This window comes from Meleagris gallopavo, chromosome 2, assembly GCF_905368555.1.
Source record: "Meleagris gallopavo chromosome 2, MGAL_WU_HG_1.1, whole genome shotgun sequence".
Taxonomy (NCBI): Eukaryota; Metazoa; Chordata; class Aves; order Galliformes; family Phasianidae; genus Meleagris; species Meleagris gallopavo.
In genome coordinates this window covers 89,929,390-89,953,630 of record NC_139405.1, presented here as the reverse complement: position 1 = coordinate 89,953,630, position 24,241 = coordinate 89,929,390, and the positions used below count along the sequence as shown (strand labels likewise).

At 35.6% G+C, this 24,241-nt stretch overlaps 1 protein-coding gene across 2 annotated transcripts in view; it reads left to right on the top strand.

Moving 5' to 3' along the window:
• Nucleotides 1-24,241, top strand: part of MYOM2 (myomesin 2) — a 76,228-nt gene that overhangs the window by 24,582 nt on the left and 27,405 nt on the right. Inside the window, exons 10-21 of one of the 2 annotated variants that reach the window (XM_085217922.1) lie at nt 92-253; nt 2,347-2,488; nt 4,075-4,274; nt 5,377-5,430; nt 8,036-8,163; nt 11,429-11,612; nt 13,145-13,319; nt 15,578-15,699; nt 16,467-16,487; nt 17,140-17,327; nt 19,796-19,922; nt 24,041-24,219. In XM_085217922.1, coding sequence (XP_085074048.1) covers nt 92-253; nt 2,347-2,488; nt 4,075-4,274; nt 5,377-5,430; nt 8,036-8,163; nt 11,429-11,612; nt 13,145-13,319; nt 15,578-15,699; nt 16,467-16,487; nt 17,140-17,327; nt 19,796-19,922; nt 24,041-24,219 — 1,682 coding nt within the window. The remainder of the gene's footprint in view (nt 1-91; nt 254-2,346; nt 2,489-4,074; nt 4,275-5,376; nt 5,431-8,035; nt 8,164-11,428; nt 11,613-13,144; nt 13,320-15,577; nt 15,700-16,466; nt 16,488-17,139; nt 17,328-19,795; nt 19,923-24,040; nt 24,220-24,241) is intronic. The other variant, XM_085217924.1, reaches the window with a different exon arrangement.

Here is a 24,241-nt window from a genome sequence, read left to right as displayed (position 1 = left end):
TAAAGCTAGTATAGTTTGTGCCTCTGATTAGCACAGGGTTATGCTAGGGCATTGTTCTGGCCAGTGTGCTAACGTGGGTCTTCTGTTCCAGATGTTCTGATAAAGGACTCCAAGTGGACAAAGCTGTATTTTGGAGAAGGTCAGGCAGCTCTGTCCTTCACTCATCTGAACAAAGATGATGAAGGTTTATATACCCTGCGAATGGTTACAAAAGGTGGAGTGAATGAATATAGTGCATTCCTGTTTGTCAGAGGTAAGGTTTTCACCCCTTTCTTGGGAGAAATTTAAAATAGCATTAGAAAGAGCAGTATCATTAAAAAGCTCTATGCAATAAATGATACAGAAAGAAAGGTGGCATGGTGGTATTTAACAGTAATTTGATCTATATACTAGTTTGTACTAGAAGCAATACACTTGCTCTACATGAGTGAGAGCTTCAGGAAGTGCGTGATTCTTCTTGGAGAACCAAATACATCATTCTTGTAAAGAAAGAGCTTATATCTTTATTTACTTTCTCCTTTCCCAATAGGAAATGAATGTCTTTGCATGCTAACAATCCGTGCTGTAATTGTTTTATCTACATTACCAAGTAGGAACAAGCCTTGTTGGGCATACTCAAATTCTGTGCCTGGCCTTAGGTGGAGACACAGGAGAAAGAAATATTCCCACTGACATACCAGGCACACTCAGCTTAATAAGCAGAAAAAGAAGCAAAGTAAGAAATTGGCTCATTGTAGAAATATAGTTTTCACAAGAGACATAGCTAAAAGAAAGATAAATGTGTTAAAATGGAATAAAGGTCAGAATTTGCCCTTGCATTTGCATACACAACTTTCAATGAAGGGAGAATGAGCTCCCACATGTACACCTGTGCAAAACTAAGTTTTTCCTTTTAATTTTTTTTTAATTGAATGATGAAAATAATTGATTAGTGCTTTCGTTCTCTTAACCACATACTCAGTCATGGCAAACTGGTGCAACAACCCCGAAGCTGTTGGAGCTGCAGTAATTTTTAATCCATGGAGATCTGGGATGGTTTGGAAAGATACTTGCAGAAGTGTATTCCAGCCAGTTGTGCGGAGTGGAGAGGCATTAATGTTTTTTTGAGTGGCTGAAGTCCATCTTCCTTGTGGGATTAGCCCATGGGCTTCATCAGTTTTTCAATATATTTTTAACAAGCCACCCTGATCTCTCTGGAAACAATATGCAAAAGATTTCTAGTTCCATTTGATTTCTAAAAAAGAAACTAGCCAAGTGAAAAAAATTGTTCACTAATTTGTAGTAATTTTCCTAGAAATTATTCTCATGGTGGTGAGTTAATTTTATGTACCTCAATGGTCCATTTTGCACTTAGTCTGATGCATTCACACGCACAGAATCTTGGCCTTGAGCTACATACTCCTGAGCCTGTAGTGCCCTTTGTTGGCCTTTGTCTTGCCTATTTTTTTTTCCCTTTCATGTGTACTAGAACTGAAGCTTGATTGAATTTCAGCCACCTCAAAACTGATTGCTTTTGCAATATCAGAAAATTATGTTCTCATTACCTAAGGTTCCTCTTCTGAAATACTTCAGATTCAGCTGCAAGAAAAATGAAAAGGAAAGCAAATCTGAGAGCATTTTTACAGCATGTAGATTGTTATCAAATGACAGTACTTTTTGAACATATTTGGGGAAAATTTGGGAAAACACCAAGATTTAGGTTCAAATTAAACTTGGAACTTTTACTTGGTTATTTCAGAAAAAAAAAAGATAATCCATGAAAGAATACATTTGGACTCCCTAGAGAAAGTTTTCATGTATGGAAACCTTTCTTTGAAAGGAAAAAAAATCTGTCAGTAGACTCCATTAGAAGCCTTAGGTCTGTAGTAAATACCTCAAAAATGAAGCCACACAAGGATATCTTAATGGAAGTACATTCATTACTTAGGCTTGTTGGTACTGTAAAATATTATGTGAAAAGCAGCCTTAGAAATGAATCAAGGGTTTGAAAAATTTTAATTCCCTGAGAGATTTATTTTCCTCAGCTATACGTTTGTTACTGAGTACCTTGGTCTGATCAGTAACCCATTTAGCTACAGCTCTCAGTGGGAAAGATCAAAAAACGTGAGATAGTAGGGCTTTTCATTCCTGTGAAATGTAATGCAGGTTTGATTTTTAAACTCTTTCGAGAACATTTTTATCCACGTGGAGAGAGAGATACAGGTCTGATTCATTAGTGCAGAATTAGAGTATGACAAAACTTTTGGCTCACATTCACATAAAAGACTAGCAGAACAACTGAAAATTTTCCCTTTTGCTGTTGTGGATTTCACAATCAAAACTGATTTACTTTTATTTGTGATTCAGATGCTGATGCATTGATCGCAGGAGCACCAGGGGCTCCAATGGATGTTAAATGCCATGATGCTAACAGAGACTATGTTATTGTTACCTGGAAACCACCAAATACAACCACTCAGAACCCAGTCATTGGATATTTTGTTGACAAGTATGTAAGCATTGGGATTTATTTAGTTCTGTTTATTGTCAAAACCATGTACATTCTGAAGAAGAAAAATGCCATTATATTCCCATGTACTTATGTTCTTTAGCTGTATTTCTATGCAGACCCCAGGCACTGTAAGTTGCCTACGTTGCTAAATTACTAGAATGTTTTCTGGAACATTTTTAGCTCTGATTTTCTAGTACTTTCCCAGGCAATCCTGGACACTGTCTTGAAGCTAGCAAGGACCAGGAGCCCTTCCCAGTAATCCATTTGCAAGCATCCACTCTTTATCAGACAATGAAAATGTTCAATAGCTTGGATGTGGCCAAATCAGAGAACGGGCCCTGGCACTATTTGATTTATAAGAATCAGAATCTATGGATACCTTGAATTAGATTTAGTCTTTGTAGTCTATGCTGCAAAAGCTGGAATCTAAGCATTATTACATTATCTTTTTATTTTAGCCATAACTATGTTATAAGAGGGGCTTGAAGCATAGGCTCTTGGGAGCCAATAGTTTAAATCAGAGTGGCACTTCTTTCTTTTCTCCGGTCTACAATGCATTTGGCTCACTTTCACCTCAGTGTAGGCAGCCCAGAATCAGGGAGTCCAGTTGTTATTTTGCATCTCTCTTTCACTGAAGTGCATGGTTGCCCCTTGCAGTCAGGGTAGGATATCTGACCTTTAATGTCTGAAGCTGACAGTCAGCTAAAAACATTAGTGAAATGATTTTACAGTGTACAACATTCTGCACTTAAAAGAAACATTTATAGTTCATAGCTATTTGCTACCCTGTAATGTAGGGTAGTTCAGAGATAACTGTCTGGGAATTGCTGGAAAATATTGGTTTATGAATAGGAGTCAGCGTGAAGAAATTAATGTAAAAACTGAGGACTCTACCAGTTATATCCAAGTTGCGCAGTGCGTAGATCATAGTAATATTTCATCTATTTTTTATGTAATCTATCCAGCTGTTCTTTTTGACATTTTGCCTAGATTACTGCAGCATGAAATAGCCTTTGATCACGACCTGTTTCTGACAGTACTGTCAGGGCAAAAGGCAGTCTTCTCCATTAAAGCTTATAGTAGTAGGAGAAAAAACGTGTGGGCATGCAGTGGAGCCAGTATGTGGACATCACTGTGCTTCTTGATGATTCCTGCACTAAGTAACCGAACCACTGTCAGAGAGAAAAGCCTGTTTGATTAAAAATATGACAGGAATGAGATAGAAATATTAGGTGAAAGTTGCAATTTCAGCATGTTCTGCAGAGATACGTATAAAAATAAAAGTGGAATAACTTATGCCTTATACGGCAAGGTAGAGAAAGAACTAAATGGAAGCACAGAGAGTTGACAAGGACAAAAACAACCCACAACCATGCAAGAAAAATGACATTCACAATTGCATTATGAATAAATATGAACAAGGTGAGCACTGGTTATCTGGTGTGAAGAAATCATATGAAGTGTGCAGCTTTCATTAATAAGTGATAGTTCAGTGACTTTTGTGATTCTGACTTGGTGTGTGTGGCGTGGTGTATTTTTATTGTGGAACAACACTGATAAACGCTGTCTTCTGCTACTTCAAGATGTGAAGTAGGTTTGGAGAACTGGGTCCAGTGCAATGATGCACCTGTAAAAATCTGCAAGTATCCCGTGACTGGTCTTTGTGAAGGACGGTCTTACATCTTCCGCGTGAGAGCAGTGAACAGTGCTGGCATTAGCAGACCTTCTCGAATCTCTGAACCGGTTGCAGCTCTTGACCCTGTTGACCTGGAAAGAACACAAAGTAGGTTGTATAAGGCTGGAACACATATTGAACATTTGATCTCTCTTTTTTTCAGATTCTGCTTGTTTAAATAAACTCAGGAGCAGCATTTGCTTCTTCCTTTGAATGAATATCTCACTAGTTTCAAGGTTGGGGGGATATAAATGGAATGCCAAGATCCGCATGGACAATCCTTGGGGATTCCATCTCAGTTATCGTTGATAAGCATTAAGTATAAACAATATGAATTACTACAAAGAACAGTGTTTTCAGAAGAGCCAGTATGCCCTGGCAGCTTGTATCATTTGCAATGTGAAATGGGCCCAGAGGTCTCATAATCTTCTGTGTTTGTAGCAGCAACATTTGGAAAAGTAGTTGAATATGCCTGCTTTAGAAAAAAATAAAAATGGAATTATGGTATAAATTCGTCAATCCATGGACTGATGTATTTATCCACAACTTTTTTTTCATCTCAGAGAAATGCCAGTACTGGCACAAAGCTCCCCTGCTACTGGTTGAGTTATCTGATATTATCACTTTTCTGGCAGATGGAAAAAGTCAAACTAACTGAAAAAAAATAGTAACAACAAAACCCTTTCTGAACGCTAGTCTTGTGCTAGAGGCCAGTGAAGTCTGCAGAGAAGCCTTACGAGAGCTTCTCCATGAAAAGAGTGAGTTGTCTTGCTCTGGGGACTACTTTTATTCCATATATCATATATGTGTGCACCTTCAGTTTTGTGTGCTTCTTTTATGTAGAAAGGAATTAAACTGATTATGAAGATGGCAGAGCACTGTCCCAGTATAGTCTGTAAAACCTGAGCTGAATATATTCTTTCCATTGGCTTTATGACTAATTCCTATAGCAAAATTCCAAATTACAATACAGTTCTTTACCAATCTGTGACAGAATAGAATAAAACTATTGTGACTGTGGTTCTTACAGTTTATCACATCATAAATAGTAGTGTCTTGCTCAGTTTATCTATGAAAGTGAGTGAAGCAACGTATGACTTTCAGTTAATAACAAAGTTATGGAAATAAAAGTACACAGGCTTTTCAATAGATGATATAAAGTAATTTGCAACATTTACAAATACGTTAAACTGAATATTTTGCTTAACAGCTGTTCATGTGGATGAAGGGAGAAAGATTGTTATCAGAAAAGATGACCTCGAAGGTATGTTATGTTTCTGATTTCATTCCATCTGTTTTAATCCCAGGAATTTAGCATTGTAATTTGAAACAGCTTGAAAAGAAATCCTCCTAGTGAATAAATGCTTTATAATAATAAATATAGTCAGATATTTTGGCTTGCAAGCCTGAGCAAACACAAGTGAAAGGTAATGGTCTTAAAGGACAAACAGCACCATGCTCTTGACTGCACTAATTGCATTAAGTGCTGACAGAATCTTTCTCACCTTTTTGTTTTGGCTAGTGCTAAGCTGCATTTAAACAACTTAACATTGCATTTAATCACTCACATTTCCCTCCCATGCATACTTCTAGGAGCTAAATTATAGTTTTTTTGACTGCATTTGGTGACCTGAGCAAGTTGTTTCTGCTTTCTTAAAAATAAAAGAAAAAAAAAAAGAAAAAAGAAAAAAGAAAAAAGCCACCAATCACATATGTAATCCATCCTGATTATGTAATTAATATATCTTTCTCTGAATGGAAATGTTGTTATTAAGGTTAAGGTTAGGGACTAGACATTGTTTTTCTCAGGAGCACTGAAGAGATCACTACCAGCTTTTGAGATAAAGCCCAAATTTCTTCCATCTTTTGTTGTTTATATATGCCATGAGTTGTTTTTTTTGGCTTAGATAATGACCTTCTTTTTACTTATGCTGTCAAAAATATTAACTATAATGGCTCTATACATAAAAAAAATCTATCTACTGTCCTTAGCAAAGTAAGCTTATAAAGTTGTAATTCCAATAACAAATTAATAAAAGAAAATCCACCTGAGAATAGATGTAATTGAATGGAGAATTAGAAGTGTAAGTGTTTCTCCACTGCACAGATAGGACAGATGAAATTATTCTGTTTTGACCATGGTATCCTAAATGAATTTTTATGGATATTATAGAATCAAAATTACACTATAGAATCAGAATATATTTGTCTGATTTTTTTTTCTTTTTTTCTTCAAAATACATATTCCTCCTCTCAGGATTACATGAGAATGATCATGGGGGTTAAACAGCCAGTCTGGTATAGGTATGAATAATGATATTTGAATTCCCGTTTCATTATTTCTTCAAATTTAGTAAAAGAATATGATTCATATAGACCACTAGTTTCATTTGTGAAACTGGAGAACACTACTGAAAAACGGATCTCATAGACCTCAAACAGATTTCTTTTTTAGTGCCTGGTGACCTCTTGTTCTGAGAAAGAGGGCTGTATCATCATGTTATACCACTAGAAACTATCAGCTTTGTTTTTTCAAGAATGTAAAAAAATATGTTGAGTTATGTAAAACCAGTTGGAAGCCTTTTGACTATACACAGTGTTTTGCAAATGGTTATATTTAATGTTTAAAATTGTTTTCTTGACTGTAAGTCAGGAATTTTGTCTTAGATTCAAGTGATTCATGTGTTTTTCTTGAAGAAAAAGTATCTGCAGGAAATCAAATATTAGAAAAAACTAAGAAAAAATATGTTCTCTTTGGGTATGTCAGTTTACTTTTAAAAGTTTTTGACTTTAAATGTTTTGACTGCAAAATATGTATGATGAAATAACTAATATATATATATATATTTGCATTACGAACCCTATAGATTCTAGAGATGTTTATAAACACAACATTGTTTCCTCAATTTAAAGATTACTATTAAAACACATTTCTCTTTTTAATTGTTGAAATCAGGAAATTTACATATGCTCCCTGTTAGTATGAGAAAAGGGTAAACTGACCTTAAAACAACAAAAAATTTTCCTCAGTTGTAAGCCATAAAAGAATAAAATATTTGCAGGTATTTGTTGAAAGGTTTCTGAACTGTTATCAAGAGGAAACTTCATTCAGAGCTGTGTAGCTATGTCTGAAGCATTCCTTCAAAGGTTTGGGCTTTACAACACTATAATCCCACTGGCATGGAAACTGGCTTCTTCTCATGCTGTGGAGGGTGATAGTGGACAGGAAGAGCCATGCTGAATTCCTTTGGCCTGGAATTGGGCATGAAGGTCCTGCCTCAACTTCCTGGTAGCCCTGCAGAGCAAGAAAGGAGAGGGTTTTGTTAGGCCACTCCAACTGGTAGAGTCACCAAAGGGCTCTACAGTTTTCAGACACGCTTTAGGCTGGCTGGTAATACCATCGCATGTAATGAGTTCTCTTTCCTTTCCTGCTTTCCACTTTGTTTTAAGCTGTGTCTCTCCTTCCTGTTCTTTTTTTTGCAGATATCCTCTAGTTGATGTCCTTATATTAACACATTGGGCTTCTGCCTTTGATCAAAAAATATATCTTATTTGCATATATGAGCAGATTTTTCCAAGGCATTCTGCCCAGCAGATAAAAGTAATTCAGATGTGATGAAAGAGAAAAAATGTGTGACAAATGCACAGCTTGTCAGGGACATATTTAACTTTTACTGAAAAATAAAATGAAAAGTAAATAACCAACTCAATTCCTCAAAATGGAATTGTAGTGAGCAAGTGCACTGCAAGTATGATATCGTAGCTGAGATTGTGCTGCAGGGTGGGAGGTCAGAAAGATGAGCTGTAGCATGAGCTGACTCTGAGGTTAATCCGCTGTTTTACACTTGCTATGCTTATTACTCTTCCAGGCGATATTCAGGTTCCAGGCCCTCCCACCAATGTACATGCTTCAGAAATCAGCAAAACATATGTTGTGCTCAGCTGGGATCCACCTGTTCCTCGTGGCAGGGAGCCACTGACGTATTTCATTGAGAAGGTACTATACAGAGGCATTTGACTATGAAGGGTTTCATTGCCACATGCAGTTATATTCAACTCATTTTTAGAGGTGCAGAATGAACAATTAACTGGCACTTTCTGAAGTCTCGCAGGATTTGGTGATGGGATGTTAGAGAGGCCTGGACTATCAAATGATTTAATGAATATTGAAATTCAAGGTTTGGGAAAAAGGTTACCACTCTGCAATTTGATTACTGCTGTCTGAAGTGAGAACAAACTACATGTGTAAGGTAGCAGTTTAACGGAAAAGAAAGCCATCTTAGATTCCATATTCCTATAGACAAGACTGCTAGTTTGCAATTTGCTTGTATTAAAGGGGATGTTTTGCTAGTCTTGCAAAAAAGCAAGGAATAAACAGTGACTCATATCTTGATACTCACTTTTCTTTTTTGCAAGCTTACTGCACCCTCTGCTAAAACCAAATATTTCCAGTTTATTCCCTATAAGACCAGTAGCTGTGTCTCTCAGATTCACTGCTGCCCAGCAGTCTTCTTTGTTGCATTCCTCTTCCTTTGGACTTGATAGGGGACTTTGTTGATCACAGTAGGAGATGTTTGTTCTCCCCTGTGGGCTACAAAGATTTAGATACAGCTGCCCCCAAGTCAGGTATCTAAATTATGTTGAAATACAGCCAGACATTGTAGTCTTTCTTCCTTGCAATGTTTTGCCGTCACTTCAGTAAGTAAATTGGACCTCATATCTGACCTCTAAAACTCCTACAAGCCAAGCTATATTTAGTTTTTATGAATGATGTCTCTAGCATATGCCTCCTCTTAATGATTCACAAACAGCGAAACCATCCATAAAACTGCCACACGTTCAGTTTCCATCTTAAATATTGTGACAGCATTTTCTTAGGATCTTAGTGTGAAAGCTTTTTCTTTTCAAAACTGTTCAGCACATTCCTTTGAAGTTCATTTCTTAGCCAATCATTTTGTGAGTATTTCCCCACATTTTGCAGCCTATCATCTTGCCTTCCCCTTTTAAGTCACTTTGAAATCTCGACTTCCAGAGCCCTTCAGCTCTACTTTATCAGTATATATTGCCAGCAGGGTGCTATAACATGAAGATGACTCACAAGATTTACCAGAAAATATATTTATGATTTCTCCCCTTCTGTTTTTTCACATTCAGGAAAACTAATGACAAATTCCATAGAAATAAGTGTTTTGTTTTCTCTCTATGCAAGAAAATATCATGTTATTTCTTATTTGTACTCATGCCTGGATGTAAATATCTGCTCTTATGTATAAATATAATGCAAACTAAACTAAGAATTTTGAATTAGCTCTTTGTTCTGTATTGATAACTCAACTGAAAGTATTTTTTGATCTCCAACTATGGTTCCCAGGAAAAAAACATCCAACCAAACCAAACCAAACCAAAACAACAACAACAACAACAAACAAAACAAAACAAAAAAAAACATCAAAGCATGCTTTCAATCACAGTCTAACAGCAAGTGTGGGATTTATCTTAAATTTAGCTGCCTATAATTTGAGTAATTTACCCTCACTTTTCTGTAGCAATGAAAGAGAAACCTGGACTTTGTTTGTATTAGATAATGACTTGTATGAGGTGAGAGCCTAAAATACCTACTTGTTCCCAGAATATGCAGAACTCTTCAAGATGAAAAACTCAGGTGAAAGTTTCTATTGAGTAGACATTAAGATTTAATTGAATTTCAGTATAATTGTGAATTTGAAAATACAGATATCTGCATATTTTAAAAGAAATGCTTTATATAGCTTCAGAAACACTGTACAGCAGTGGCAGAAAGGAACAAGTGAGTCTTAATTAAATGCCAAACTTACTGAGAGAAACTAAGAATGAAAACTAAAAGGCTATTATTATTAGGAAAAAAAGAGAGTTCATTACACTAATTAATACCTGACTGTAAAATTCTTTGGCATATAAATAACTTGTATATGTGAACAGCCCAATCAGTGCATAAGTGTATGTTTGGTTTTTCCTTTGCACAGTCATTTGATAATTTAGGAAAGCACATTTTCTAATTAATTTCAAATAAAGAAATTTCAGTCCTGAGTAATAAAAGGAGTTTTTAAAGGCCTCAGGAAACACAAATTGAAAATGAATTCAGCTTAGCAGTGTTCCCTTGAAGCCTTTTTAACACATATATTGGATCAAACTGCAGGGTAAAATATGATATTGATTCTTGCCTCTATGAAACTGAAATGCAACAATTTATGTTTTTCATTCCAAAAAGTAAAATAAAATAAAAAAGTTGAGATTTTCCATCTTATTAAAGAAGAAAATGTTACATTTTTGTTTTGCTACAGACAACAATAGATGAATTTAGTATCTATAAAGGAAGATTTTGATGCATGGTCTCCAGATGTTTACTTTTTTATTATTTACCTATAGTAAGCCTCGTAATGTACAGGACAGCTTCCAAGGACTCGTGAAACATTATCTCTTCTGTGAGAAGTCTGCAGTTTATTAAATTTTGTTCTTGGACTCTTTGCTTGATAATTTATGCAAATTTAATTTTTACACACATTTCTGTGTTGGAAGGCAATTTATTTATGCGATTTACTGGGCACTTGCGTTTTACTAAACATATTGAACTACAATATGATTAATCTTTGTTTTGGGTCAACAAATTACCTGGGGAATCTAATGGACAGCAGAACTTTCTGAGAGTACTGGCTCTCTTCTATGTGCAGTTATAATACTAACTAGCTCAGCAACTATACCAAAAGCAGTATAACAGAGAGTATTCAAAAGTAATTATTTCACTTGATGAATGATTCTAGGGATGTGATCTTTCTAAACAGAGTACATAAATATATGGCAGACTGTAAAGTAACCTCACACCACAACATAATTTTCTGTTTAATCTGGATTATACTGAATCTTTGGGTGTTCAAATAAATTTTACAGAGCATGAGACCTTTGGGACCAATCTTTTGGGACTAATCATAGCTCACAGTCATGGCCTTAAATGAAGGTTAGTTACATGTACAAGAGCCCATATATTGAAGTCTAGACAGATAGGGAAAAAATGAAGTACTCAGACCTTTCTTGTAGAGTAATTGAATGCACAAGTTATGAGAATTTGCATATGCTAAAGCAGGGCATTTGAGAATAATCATCCTCCATTAGTTCATGAACAAATTCATGGCAGGATGCAATATAGCAATGTGTTTGCTTTTGACAGTTCCCAGTAGTGATTTGCAGTTTTTTTATTTTTATTTTTTTTTTTTTTCTTTTTTTTCCAGTCTATGGTTGGCAGTGGAAGCTGGCAAAGAGTCAATGCACAGGTTGCTGTAAAATCTCCTCGCTATGCAGTGTTTGACCTTGCAGAAGGAAAACCATATGTCTTCCGAGTCTTGTCAGCAAACAAGCACGGCATCAGTGATCCATCTGAAATCACAGAACCTATTCAACCACAAGATACCATTGGTAAGGCATTAATTGTAAGGCATTAATATTAAATACAATCGATATTGTATAAAATATAATGAGACAACTACCATTGTAATTAAATTAGTCTGATTACAATAATAGTAATCAAATTCATTTGCGTTCAATATTGCAGAATTTTAAAAAGACCAAGTTGTTAAAATTTGAAAGCATTCCAAAATTCTTCATATTGCTGAGAACAATAGTTGTTAAAAAGTTAAGTGAATTTTAGTTAGTCATTCCACATAGTGCTCTGCACATGTGACGTGTTGAAAGATAACATGGGTTATCACTAACGTGGGTAATTACATTTTCTGGCTCAGGAAATTATATACTACTTAATTTCCTACATTTTCAGCTTGATAAAGTAGCCTTTCCTTTCTTTCCTAGTATTCTAAGTTGCAAATTACGTCTGGTGCAGAATTCCTATGCAGATGGTTAGATTTCAGTGACGGGGAAAGATACATTTCATGGTCAGTGGTAACATTCCACATGAAAATGAAGTGTGTATTTTGGGGCCACATTCAACCACACAAGTGAAAATTTAGGGAGTGGTTATTCCTCTTGTTGCTTAAATATCTGGTCTACTCTTGAGGTTTAGCAAAGCTTAAATATGACAGCCTCATGTATCGACAGCTGTTATCTTCAAACAATGTAACTTGTTAGTACACTTGCTAGAAGTTGAAAAAGTTATTACAATATCTGATATACCACAGTGCAATAAATGTTGACAGAGGTAGCCTTCTTAACATTTACCATAATTTTTAAAACAGCAGCCCACTGCCTTTTTTCTTGATCTCTTACTATATAAAATGAAATAAAGCCATCTTTTGCTTTTATATATTCTTGATTTGATATTTCATTAATGAATAAAAAGTATTTAAACTATTCAAAATTCCCTAAAGTAGGAAATAATAACACTGTATTTGTTTAACTTAGTACAGAAAATAGGCTACCCCTTAGAGGTTAACAGAAGAAGTTCTGAATAAATCATCATTACAGTTGAAAGCAGAAAGCAGATGATTTTATTTTAAAGAGAAACTGTGGGAGTACTTTCAGAGATGGAGTTAACCACCTGAGCTAAAATGCATCAGATACACATGACTTCATTTAGTTTCTGGCACAAAATTCCTAAGGGTAGCTGAGACAACTTCATGGGACTGCTAAAAATTACGTACAGATTATGAGATGGCTTTTTGTCTTGAGTGAAAACTAGAGGGAATAAGGAGTATGCTAGGCCATCGAAAATGACGTAGCTGAATTGAGTGGTAGAAGAGGGTTGGATTTCAGACTTACATCTGAATTTAAGTATGTTTATGTAGGCATTTATATAGGTGCTCTGGATTTCTCTCCTCTCATTCTAAAATATAAATCATATAACAATAATAACATAGCAGGAAAAATAAAAAAAAAGCCAAATTGGAAAAGCCAAATTAATTAAATATGGTATAAATGTACAGCATTCAGTCTAATTTTACTTATTTTTATTTTAATGTGCTTCATAATAATACATATTTTTATCTTTTTCGTAGTTGTCCCATCAGCACCTGGTCGAGTAGTGGCCACAAGGAATACAAAAACATCAGTTGTAGTCCAATGGGACAAACCAAAACACGAAGAGAATTTGTACGGCTACTACATTGACTATTCTGTGGTGGGATCAAATCACTGGGAACCTGCTAACCACAAACCTATTAACTATAGCAGGTATTGACAATACTTCTGTATTTTGGGGAGATTTAAAAAATAGTTAGTTTTAATTCAGTTTAACTGCTAAGCAATGGCGTTCTCATAGTTGTGAGTGATGAATGAGTGTGAGGAAAAATAGTCTGTAGATTCTGAGCTAAACTATGCTGGGCAAACCCTTCCCTTGTCCACCTTTCTATTCCATCTAAATGGGAGGCATTTTTGTCTATTTGAATAATCATAAAATAAGGTTCTAGAGGCATGATTCTGAATGTCTTGAGCATGAGAAGGCATAAAAGTCTTAAAGTCTTGGTTATGTTATAAAATGGACAGACCTGATACATCTGAGAAAAAGTATGAGAAAAAGAAGGGACTTATAAGCTTTCCAGACTGGTTCTCTTAGGAGTTCAGAGTACACGGACATCAGGGCAAAAGGGCAAGCTGTGTCTGCTATAAATTTGGTGTGGAAAGTACATCTTTTGCCAAGATCACACTGCGGGAAATCCAACTGTCCGGTTGCAGAAATATCAGGGTTTTCTGACTTGCTACATCTATGGGTAAAGAACATTATCTCCTTTTTCTATCTCCCTTGTCAAAATGCTAGACCTGTCTATACTTCTGATGATTCTCTGGTGGAAATATCACATTTAATATGTCATTCCACAGGCAATTTTGTTTGATATAATCATTATTACTTTTGTTGGAATCACTCACCAAATGCAAAGTTTACAGAATTACACAGAATCTGAGGTTGGAAGAAACCTCTGGAGGTCTTCCAGTACAATCCCCTGCTCCAGCAGAGTCACCCAGAGCAGATTGCCCAGGACCATGTACAAGTGGCTTTTAAACATCAAATTGGAAAGTCATTAAAGCTGGGAAAGACATCTAAGACCATCTAGTGCAACTGTCAACCTATTGCTACCATGCCCACTAATCCGTGTCCCTAAGTACCACATCCACATGTTTCTTGCACACCTCCGACAGTGACTCCACCACTTCCCTGGGCATCCTGTGCCAATGCCTCATCACTCTTTCAGAGAAGAAGCTTTTCTTAATTATCCAACCTAAACCTCCTCTGGCGCAACTTGAGGCTGTTCCTTTCCATCCTATCATTAATTACCTGGAAGAAGAGATTAGCCCCTACTTTACCACAACCTCTTTTGAAGTAGTTGTAGAGTGTGATAACGTCTCCACTGTGCATACTTTTCTCTTCAGACTAAACAATCGCAGTTCCCTAAGCTGATCCTCCTAAGGCTTGTGCTCCAGTCCTTTCAATGGCTTCATTGCCCTTCTTTGGACACAGATCTCTGAAATCTCCAAGGAGGACACTCTGCAACCCCTCCAGAAAAACCTGTGCCAGTGCTCTAAAACCAGCGCAGCACAGAATTGCATCATGGTGTTCAGCAGGAACCTCCCATGTTCCAGTTTGTGCTGGTTGCCTTTTGTTCTGTCACTGGGCACCACTGAAAAGAGGCTGTCTTTCTCCACTCTGCACCTCCCTTTCAGAAATTTATAAATATTTATGAGATCCCCTGAGTTTCTTCTTTTCCAGCCTGAACAATCCCAAATCTCTCAGCCTCTTCTCATAGGAGAGATGCTCTAGTCCCTTGACAATCTTGATAGCCCTACTCTGGACTCTTTCCAGTACGTCCATGTGCTTTTTAAGTTTAAATGTGTAAGGCATATTTTCTTATGGGTGTATAACAAGCATGTCATATTCTTTAGTATATTTTGCCAGTTACTAATTAATTTTGAGTGACTGTGTTCTGCTGAATCCTTTGATAAAGCAATTTGTTCAGAGAAAAAGTAGAAAACTAACTGTTGGACAGAACAAAAGTAAGAAAATAGTGAATTCATCCTGCACTGGGATATTTCTGACTATTCTAATGCTACAGTAATTGTCCAGAACCTTATAATATAACTGAAAGCTTCTTTGGATGGTTACTATGAAAATGAAGTGAAAACTATAGTGTCTTCCAAGAATAGATTAGAATTTGGCAAGCCAATATTCACATGAAAGATACTAGAGTTGGCATGATTCCACCCAGTAGATCAGCACTAGCAATTCAATATGAATCATCTGAATGTTTTTCCAGTGTTACATTCAAATACATTTTATTGAATCATAAAATTATATTTCAGTTTCCCTCCTGGAAGTATTTTCCTTTGTGAAGCATTCATGTTGAATTTACGGTTGCCAAGATTTCATGTTACAGCAAAGAATGGTTTTATAGGATATATTAAAAAAATGTGATGCTATTTTTGTTTTTTAAACACAGATTTGTTGTTCATGGTTTGGAAACTGGTGAACAGTACATCTTCCGCGTGAAAGCTGTGAATGCTGTAGGATTCAGTGAAAACTCACAGGAGTCAGAGGCTATAAAAGTACAAGCAGCCCTTAGTAAGTACAAATTGCTGCAACTAATCTTCTTGTTTCTTTAATGAGTTACATTCAACAACCAGCTCATTTACTATAACAGTATATTTCATAGTCACTGAACACATTTTCTCACTGAAGTTTGTATTTTGGGATGTGGCTGCTGCAGAAAGAAAAGATGATATTAAAAACAAAAGTTATTCATACAGTCTTAGAAATATTGGGTCAGATTCATTGTAATGCACAGGATTCCTGCAGTTTTTCATCTATAAGAAATAAACACTAAATCTTGATGATGTTAGGCAGTAGCTTCTGGGTGACTTGGAGTTGTGTAAATTAGTTTAAGATGGAATCTGCTCAATTTAGAGAGTTTTGGAAAACTTTATTACTATGTGGCTGGACTAAACAGAAAATTGCCTGGGGCTGTTCAAGGTCAGAAAGCAGTCTGCCTCCTCTTGTACCCTGCAAGCAAAATTCCTGTGTGAGGACAACCCATGGTTCTACTTCCAGTAGGAATTACACATGGAGAGTAGAGGGCTGAAAAAATATTTAGAACATAAAGTATACAGATCTGGGCAATTTTCATTTCTTCACTGTTTCAGTTTTTACTGAAATACTTAAAATGGAACAACTTCTCCCCAGCCAAATGGCCTGCACTTCTTAGGGAAAACCAACAAGTAACCTTGTCAAAAATACTCTAGAAGTTTTACAATTAAGAACAAATATTAAAGGATGCCTTCCTAATTTTACATGAGATGTTACTGACAAATCTACTCTTTAATTTTTTTTAGGGCGAAGTGTGTCTCATATGGGTAGGTGGGGCACAAACTCATTTATATTTGTCACTCATATTTCATAAATGCACTCACACCTTTTATTTTGTCACTGTGTGTTTTGAAAATGAGAGTTGCATGGAGTATGTCACCAGACACAGAGCAAATGGACCTTATAAAAACATACAGGATGTGAATGGCTTTAATTCATTTTAGTTGTCTTAAGAGAAATTTAGCTCAATTATTTGTAAGGATCTTACATAGTTCACTACCAAAGTAATGCCTCATATTTGTTTCCATGGAAAATTCAATAAATACAAAGAGCACAATAACAATATTTGATAGATCAAATTCTCAGGTACAAAACACTAATTTTCAGCGTGTTCACCACCATTAGCTATGCATTTTCAGTAGCTTTGAAGAAGAACCTGAATGTCACGCTTGTAAAAATTTGGACCAGCAGTGGTGACGCACTGTTCCTGTCACCACTGCTGAAACACACCACCCACTGCTGCACTGTGCTCACATCCACTGTTATCTCTCCAGAAACATTCAGCAAGTATCGATGAATATCGATCTTCATCTATTTTTTCTTACCACCTCCAGAGAGGGCAGGACAATAGGCAGATGTTCCATAGAGGAGCTTCCATGTTGTTTGGAGATGAAATTAATTTTGATTATTTTTTTTTAGCTTGCCCATCGTATCCTCATGGCATCACACTTCTGAACTGTGATGGTCATTCAATGACCCTTGGATGGAAAGCACCAAAGTATAGTGGAGGTTCCCCAGTCCTTGGTTATTATATAGATAAACGGGAAGCTAACCATAAAAACTGGCATGAAGTCAATTCTTCCCTTATTTGCCGGACAATTTATACGGTTGGTACTTTTTAATCCTTAACTTTCTGGACTTGGTTTGTACTAATTCTTTGCTCTTGGCAGAGTTCTACTTTTATGTAGATAAATTATTTAAATTTACTTACTACAATACTAACAGGCCATTCCGCTGTGTATTTTGGAATGTAAAAAGTGTGAAAGCTGGAGTAGAGACACAGTAAATCAGCATCATCATTACTATGAAATTGAAAGACTGATTATGGCCATTTAGATGAGGAAATTTTGAAGAAAACTTTGCAAAGTGAATTCCTCACAAAGAACAAGATGAGTTATAGAACGCTTCATAAAATGAATACAGTTTTCACTAATGACTAGCATGTGTATCACCACTGTAGTAACATTCAGAGAAAGGACAGCAGCATTTAGTAGGACAGATGATCATGCTGTCTGTAGAACTGGGAACTTGAAAATGAAATGGAGATGGGCTGAAAACAAATATAATGAGCCCTGTTCTTTTTCTCAACTTTTGCCTGCACCTGGAAATAGGAGTATATAATAAACCTACCCTTATGTCTAATATCTTCCTTTCCAGTGTACCGGATCAGTAATTTTAGTTTTGAAATAAATTATATCTGGTAGCTCCTATAATTTATTCAGTTGGTTAAAGAAGAAATTCCTAGTTAACTTGAATGAGGAAAGATTAGGAAGATAGGATGTAGTAAGTAATTAATCAATATGATTCTTATTAAACAATCAGACTTTTTTTTTCTCAAAGAAATTCTTGAAATTATCTCTGCAAGCCGGCAAATTGTCTGCCAAGGAATAAATTAGTCTTTAGGAAAAATTTGACACTAAAGTAAAAAACACTGCTGGTGAATTCGGAAAGAATGTTTCATGCATAGAAGGCAGTCAGCAATACTCAAGTACACATATGCTTGTGATTGAGTTTGTAACTGGCATCTCTGACATAGAAGACAGAGAATGGGTAGTGAGAAATAAAACAGGGTAGATAGGATAGACTAAAAATGGCAGTGCTAAACCATGCTTTTCTGATATTTTCAATTTTTAACTCATCTGTAAACATATGAGTAATTAAGGAAAACCATTCAGAGCTTAATTTAAGTTTCCATCCTGCTAGAAGCTGGATTTGCATCTGAAGATGAATCTTCATACATTATTTTTGAGGACTGGAATCTGAAATACTTAAAGGAAATAAAAGCAAGACAGCTTTTAGTAGTCCAGAATATTTTATGACGCTGCAATCAGACAAAGCTCTCAGATACAAAGTACAGCACCAGGAAATCACTGAAGTGTAACTGTCTCTGATTAAATAATTCTATGGGAACCCACAAATATTCTTTCCTTAATAACCTGGGATTTCAAAGTCATATTTACTGTCTGAATTATTGTTGTTGTAAATTACAGTATATTGCTCTTTATTGTCAGGAAATGGAAATCCTGTCTAAACTGTATCAGTGCACAGCTTTACTTAGCTTACTCTGTTTGCTTTGGTCTTGCATCTAATGCTGCCTCAGATCATCAACCCATCATATATTTGTTCCCCTAAAGAATATCACACTAAAATAGTTTTTTTTTTTTTTTTTTTTTTTAAATCTCATGTTTTCCCAGAGAATACAGCTATAGTTTGTTTATTAATGAAAATTCAAAACTATTCAGTATCTGTACCAGAATTACTGCTGCACTTTCCTCCTGAGGTGTATGAATGATTAAGTATAACTTTGATAAGTTAATCAAGAGTACTGAAGTGTTGAAAACTTGTTTATTGTATTGAGGTGGTCTGGTAAAGGAAGGAGGTACTCAGGGTGTCAAGATTGCCTTACAGATTGCATACACTTATCTCAAAATCTGAGATGATGATGTGAAGACACACTCATTGAATGTCTGGTTTCGCTTACTAGGCAGAGAGGTAGCACGGATTCTGCTTATCTCATTTCCAGTGCTTACTTCCTCACTATTTAATGATAAGTAACATTGAGAAAAACACACATGCGAGCAAGAAGAAAAATTGCCAAGAGACACTCTTTCCCAAAGTTATACCCACACATTACAGGTATTAGTTTCTCATTGTTTCCCTCTCTTCTCTGGTCAATCCAATATGACCTCTCTAGACCAAAGAAACGTTTGAACTCTTAAGCGAATTATGTATAAATATTACAAGAAACTATCTTCAAACACTCCTCCCTAAGTATCTGTTAGTGGCCATTCATTAATTGGGTTCTCGGGAGCTTTTTGCTTTAACCTTTTGCAGCCTCTCATGCCAAAATGTTGATACTTCTAGGGTGATGTGTTTGAAAACATGGAAGTATAGCCTATTATACCACAGAATGTTTGGGTAAAGAGTAAAAATCCCTAGCTTAGAGTCTGCCAGTATTCTAGGCACAGCAGTAAATCCTGATAATGAATTAACCAATGGCAGAATGGTTATTTTTAACTATTTCACATATTTAAACACAATAAATCATAGCTTTTGATTTGTTTTCTCCATAAAGGTAGAAGATTTGACAGAAGATGCCTTCTATGAATTCAAAATTGCTGCTGCAAACATGGTTGGAATAGGTCATCCTTCAGATCCCAGTGAGCACTTTAAGTGTAAAGCCTGGACTATGCCAGAACCTGGTAAGTCTATTAATTTCTCATGGATTAAGTTTACAATAAACTCCTTATACAACCCATGTAATACTCTACTAAAACTGTTCGATGTCTTTTCTTTCATTTGTGCCAAACTACCAAAATCTTCTATGAAAAACCGTCTCTGGATCTCCACTGATGACAGCAGATGCTCTAAGAAGTGAATGATCTTTACTTAGCTTGCTAAATATCACTTTCATTTACTGTCTGTATCAGAAAAAAAAAAAAAAAATTATCAGCCGTTATTGTATGTTTTTATTACTATCATCTTTTTAGCTCTGGGCTACGAGCTCTATCTTACTCTCTCCTTTAGGGCAACATACAGTCATCCTAGCACAATAATTGGAATCTATTATAACTATTTTTGGAGTTTCAGCTTCTGAGACTGAGATACTGATCATAAAAAAGAATCAGCAGGGACCTGCTTCTTGGCCTAAAGGAAAGTAGCACAGCATTCCTCACAACTTACAGCTAAACTCTCACAGTCTCAATTACAGTGCCCCCCTCGTTATTTATGTGATTACTCTAGATTGTACCCAGGTGTTACCTGACAGATTGTTATTAACCAGGTGTTAGAACAAATGTGCTAACAACCACACAGCAGGAAACTGGTGTTTAGGTTGTATGTAGTTCACCAGCGTAGGCATAGCTAAAGACTGTTAATTACGATGCCAACTCCTCAAAAATGTTAAAGAAGCACTGTGAATTTAGGGCAGGCAGTAGAAGGAAGTTAACTTTTATCTACCCTGTGAGCACATATATTTGTAGCTGAATGTTAGATACCAAGGGAATTGTTTTTTGTCAGTAATGCTTGAGTTCTGGTAAATAACCTATGAAAGGATTTTTGAAGGCTAGTGTGCTCTTTTTATAACACTCCTTCACACTGAGCATCAATTTTGCTGAAGCTATTTCTGATGTCTGTTAATGATTTGCCTAAACAAAGAGTGTTATAGCACAGCCCCTAATGAAACATGGGTACTTACCACTTTTATATGTTTCTATCTTATTTTCCCCCAAATGCTGTAAAATACTGCTATGTTGTTAAATTGAATTCTATTTATGACGCTGAGTTTTGTAATGCTGTTAAGGATCCAATTTAGTGCCTGTTTAAGTAATCAAGATCTGCCTGACACCTATACACATCTGTTTTATATTTAAGTGGTCATGCAGTCTTTTTGTCGGTAAATCAAAACACTAAAATTGTTTTTGTAAAACTGTTAAAAACTTCAGTGGTATCAAAAAGACATAATTTGTTTAAGAAGGCTGGAATTTTTCATTTTTGCTTTCTATATAAAATGTAACTCTTGCCTAGAATAAGAAATACATCAGTGAGATAATAAATACCAGTGTTGTTGGCGGAGGCTTTTTTAATACATCCTTAAAGACTTCCACCCATGAAGGATGTCCAGGCGTTAGAGAGGATCTATTCCAAACTTTACTATGCTTATAATCCAGAAGTTTTTCTAATATTCCTGGATCTTTCTTGTAATTTAATCTTGCTTACACCTTGTCCTGTCTACAGAGGATGTGAAGAGATTGCTCCTTTCCTCTTCTCAATGGATTTTCTTTGTTTTTAAAAACTTTTTTCAGACTTCCAGCTTTCTTCTTAGCAAGAAAACTGAGTCTGTGCAGCATTTCCATATGGATCACTTATCTGCTACCTCTAAATAAATGTATTTTTTCTCTCTTTTGAACTTTTTATAAGTTGTTCATGTCTATCTTGAATGACAGCGTCCAAACTGGAAATATTATTTCAAATAAAGATTTGTCAGTACTAAGCAGAGAAGTGGTAACTCCACACATCCTGCAATTATTTGCCCCCCTATAAATCCCTTTCTATTTGCCATTTAAAAAATCATTACATTATTATACTAAATTTGCGGCTTACTTCTTTTTAATGCTAAGATTCTTTTCTGCAAAACCACTTGTCAGAGAATTCTTCAGCACAGTTTCTAGCTAAATTCTTCTCTGATTTCATAAACCCTGACTTCTGGGTTCCATGACATGGCAAAGCTGTCAATTACAAAATGTTTAATCTCCTAACATAAACTCCCAATGTGTAAATTTCATTTTCTTACCATTCTGTAATATTTAGTGTAAATGTATCAGGGACAGTTATTTTCCTTAAAGAACGGATCTGTGATTTATACTCTAAAGTTTTTTGAAAATGTCAGTGAAATTGCCCAGTGTGTAAACCAGCGAAATTAGACTTCATCCTTCATTTTAAATGATATATAAAGAAATTAAATAAAAGGCGTTTTCAGGAAGCGAAGAGAGTGAAATTCTCATTTTCATAATGAATAATCTGACCTTTCTGTTCTTTGGCTAATTATATTGCTCTAATTATGAATACAACTGAATGGAGTATTGCATTCTTGCTTAAGCATTAGCACAAACAACTGTGTACCCCCAAATCTTCAGACTAGTTAAAACATTTCTCAAGTCTTTTCTAAGATAAATTTTTAAACAATAGCTTAGCAATAGCAAGGATAAAAACTTGAGAATTAAGACTGTGAGAGACTGATCCTTTTCCCTGACTGACTGAAGACATCAATGAGTAATGTGATGTGACTGCAATGTACTCCCAGTGTCACCGAAATATTCTCCCATGTTTGATATAGAATTGCAAGACTTCTAGTGTGAGTGATGTATTCTGTGCCCAGAGCCCATTATTATTTCACTGTTCTGCAGAACTCCAGTCCTAGGTATATCTGTGAGTCTCTGTGAGTTAGCGATGATAGCTAATGAATTATTTTACATGACTTTTTTTAAAAAATGAAACATCTGTGATCTCAGACTCCTCAGAATAGAGCATACTTCATTACACATTTTCTCCTATTGTCTAGATTTCAAATAGGTGCATCTGCCAGTGGAAATTTAATTATCTTTGGATATATAGACATTTAGGTTGGAATCTTAATCAAATCCTAAGAGAAGGCTTTACCTTCCTTGAAAATTGTGGATTTTCCTTGAGAAATCTAGTATTTAACTTCGTAAGATCTGCAACATATACTCAAATGTTACTTTTCTGAAATGTACTTACCTACTACGGAGAAAAACTCTGTTATGCACTGAACCTCAGTCCTGAGAAATTTCTCACAGGTTGACATCGCATAAGCTGGAATGGCAATCAGATTAATTTTTAAGGTTTTCCTGCTTTTTGTTGTTTTACATGATGAGACGTAGTAGGAAAAAGTAATATTTTTGATGTAGGCCAGACTAACAGCACTGGAAAGTCCCTGTCTCGTGTTTCCTTAATTTCAATTTAAAACACAGGAAGCAGACTTCCAGATACACTATTTGTCTGAAAGGCAGTATTCTGCCATAGATGTTGTCACCTTGCTAGTAAATGGATGTGATTACGCCTTGATAGTCTACAGATAGAAATAAATATCAAGAGTGTAGTAAAAATTAAATACTATAAATCAAACTGAATGGTTCTGGAACAGTTAAGTGATGGTAAGTAGCAGTGAGAATATTCCTTGATAGCTGCAAAGGTAAGAACTCTCATTTATTCCTTGAATAAATTAGAATGTTTTTGATGTAAACAGTATTCTTAGCAGATATCCTATGTAAAATTATACTTGGCTACTATTATCCACTTCAAAATGAAGAATGCTCTTCTGCCAAAGAAACATGAAGTCTGATCCAAAGTCCACTGGTACTAGTTGGTTTTGAACCAGGCTGGAGGATGTACACCAAGAAAAAATAAATATCTTGATGTTAAGTTGTGAACCTGAATCTAAGCTCAGCTAATCAATTTTGTTTTGGGGCTGGAGAACTAAATATTACATAAAAAAGCTCTGTTCCTTGTTGGAAAATTTTGAACTGTGTAGATTGCCCAGGTGAATAACTTTCTCTTATAATGGAGATATTGGCATCCAGATAAGAATGCCTGCTTTAGAATATTCATGTCACTCACCACATAAAGCAGATCTTGCTGTTTACTTGAATATCATGAATAACAAGTTCATTACATAGGAGGAGATATCTGGAATGAAATGCAGTCGAAACAAATTAAGATTATATATTTCCATGTCTTCAGAGACAGTTTTTAAATTTTATGACAATGAAGTGAACTTCCATACATATTTGAAATGTTTTAGGTCCTGCATATGATCTCACAATTTGTGAAGTTAGAAATACATCACTGGTTCTTCTGTGGAAAGCTCCTGTGTATGAAGGCAAAAGCCCCATTACTGGGTACTTAGTGGACTATAAGGAAGTAGATACAGAGGACTGGATCACTGCTAATGAAAAACCTACTTCGCACCACTACTTTAAGGTAACATATACATTACAGTTCG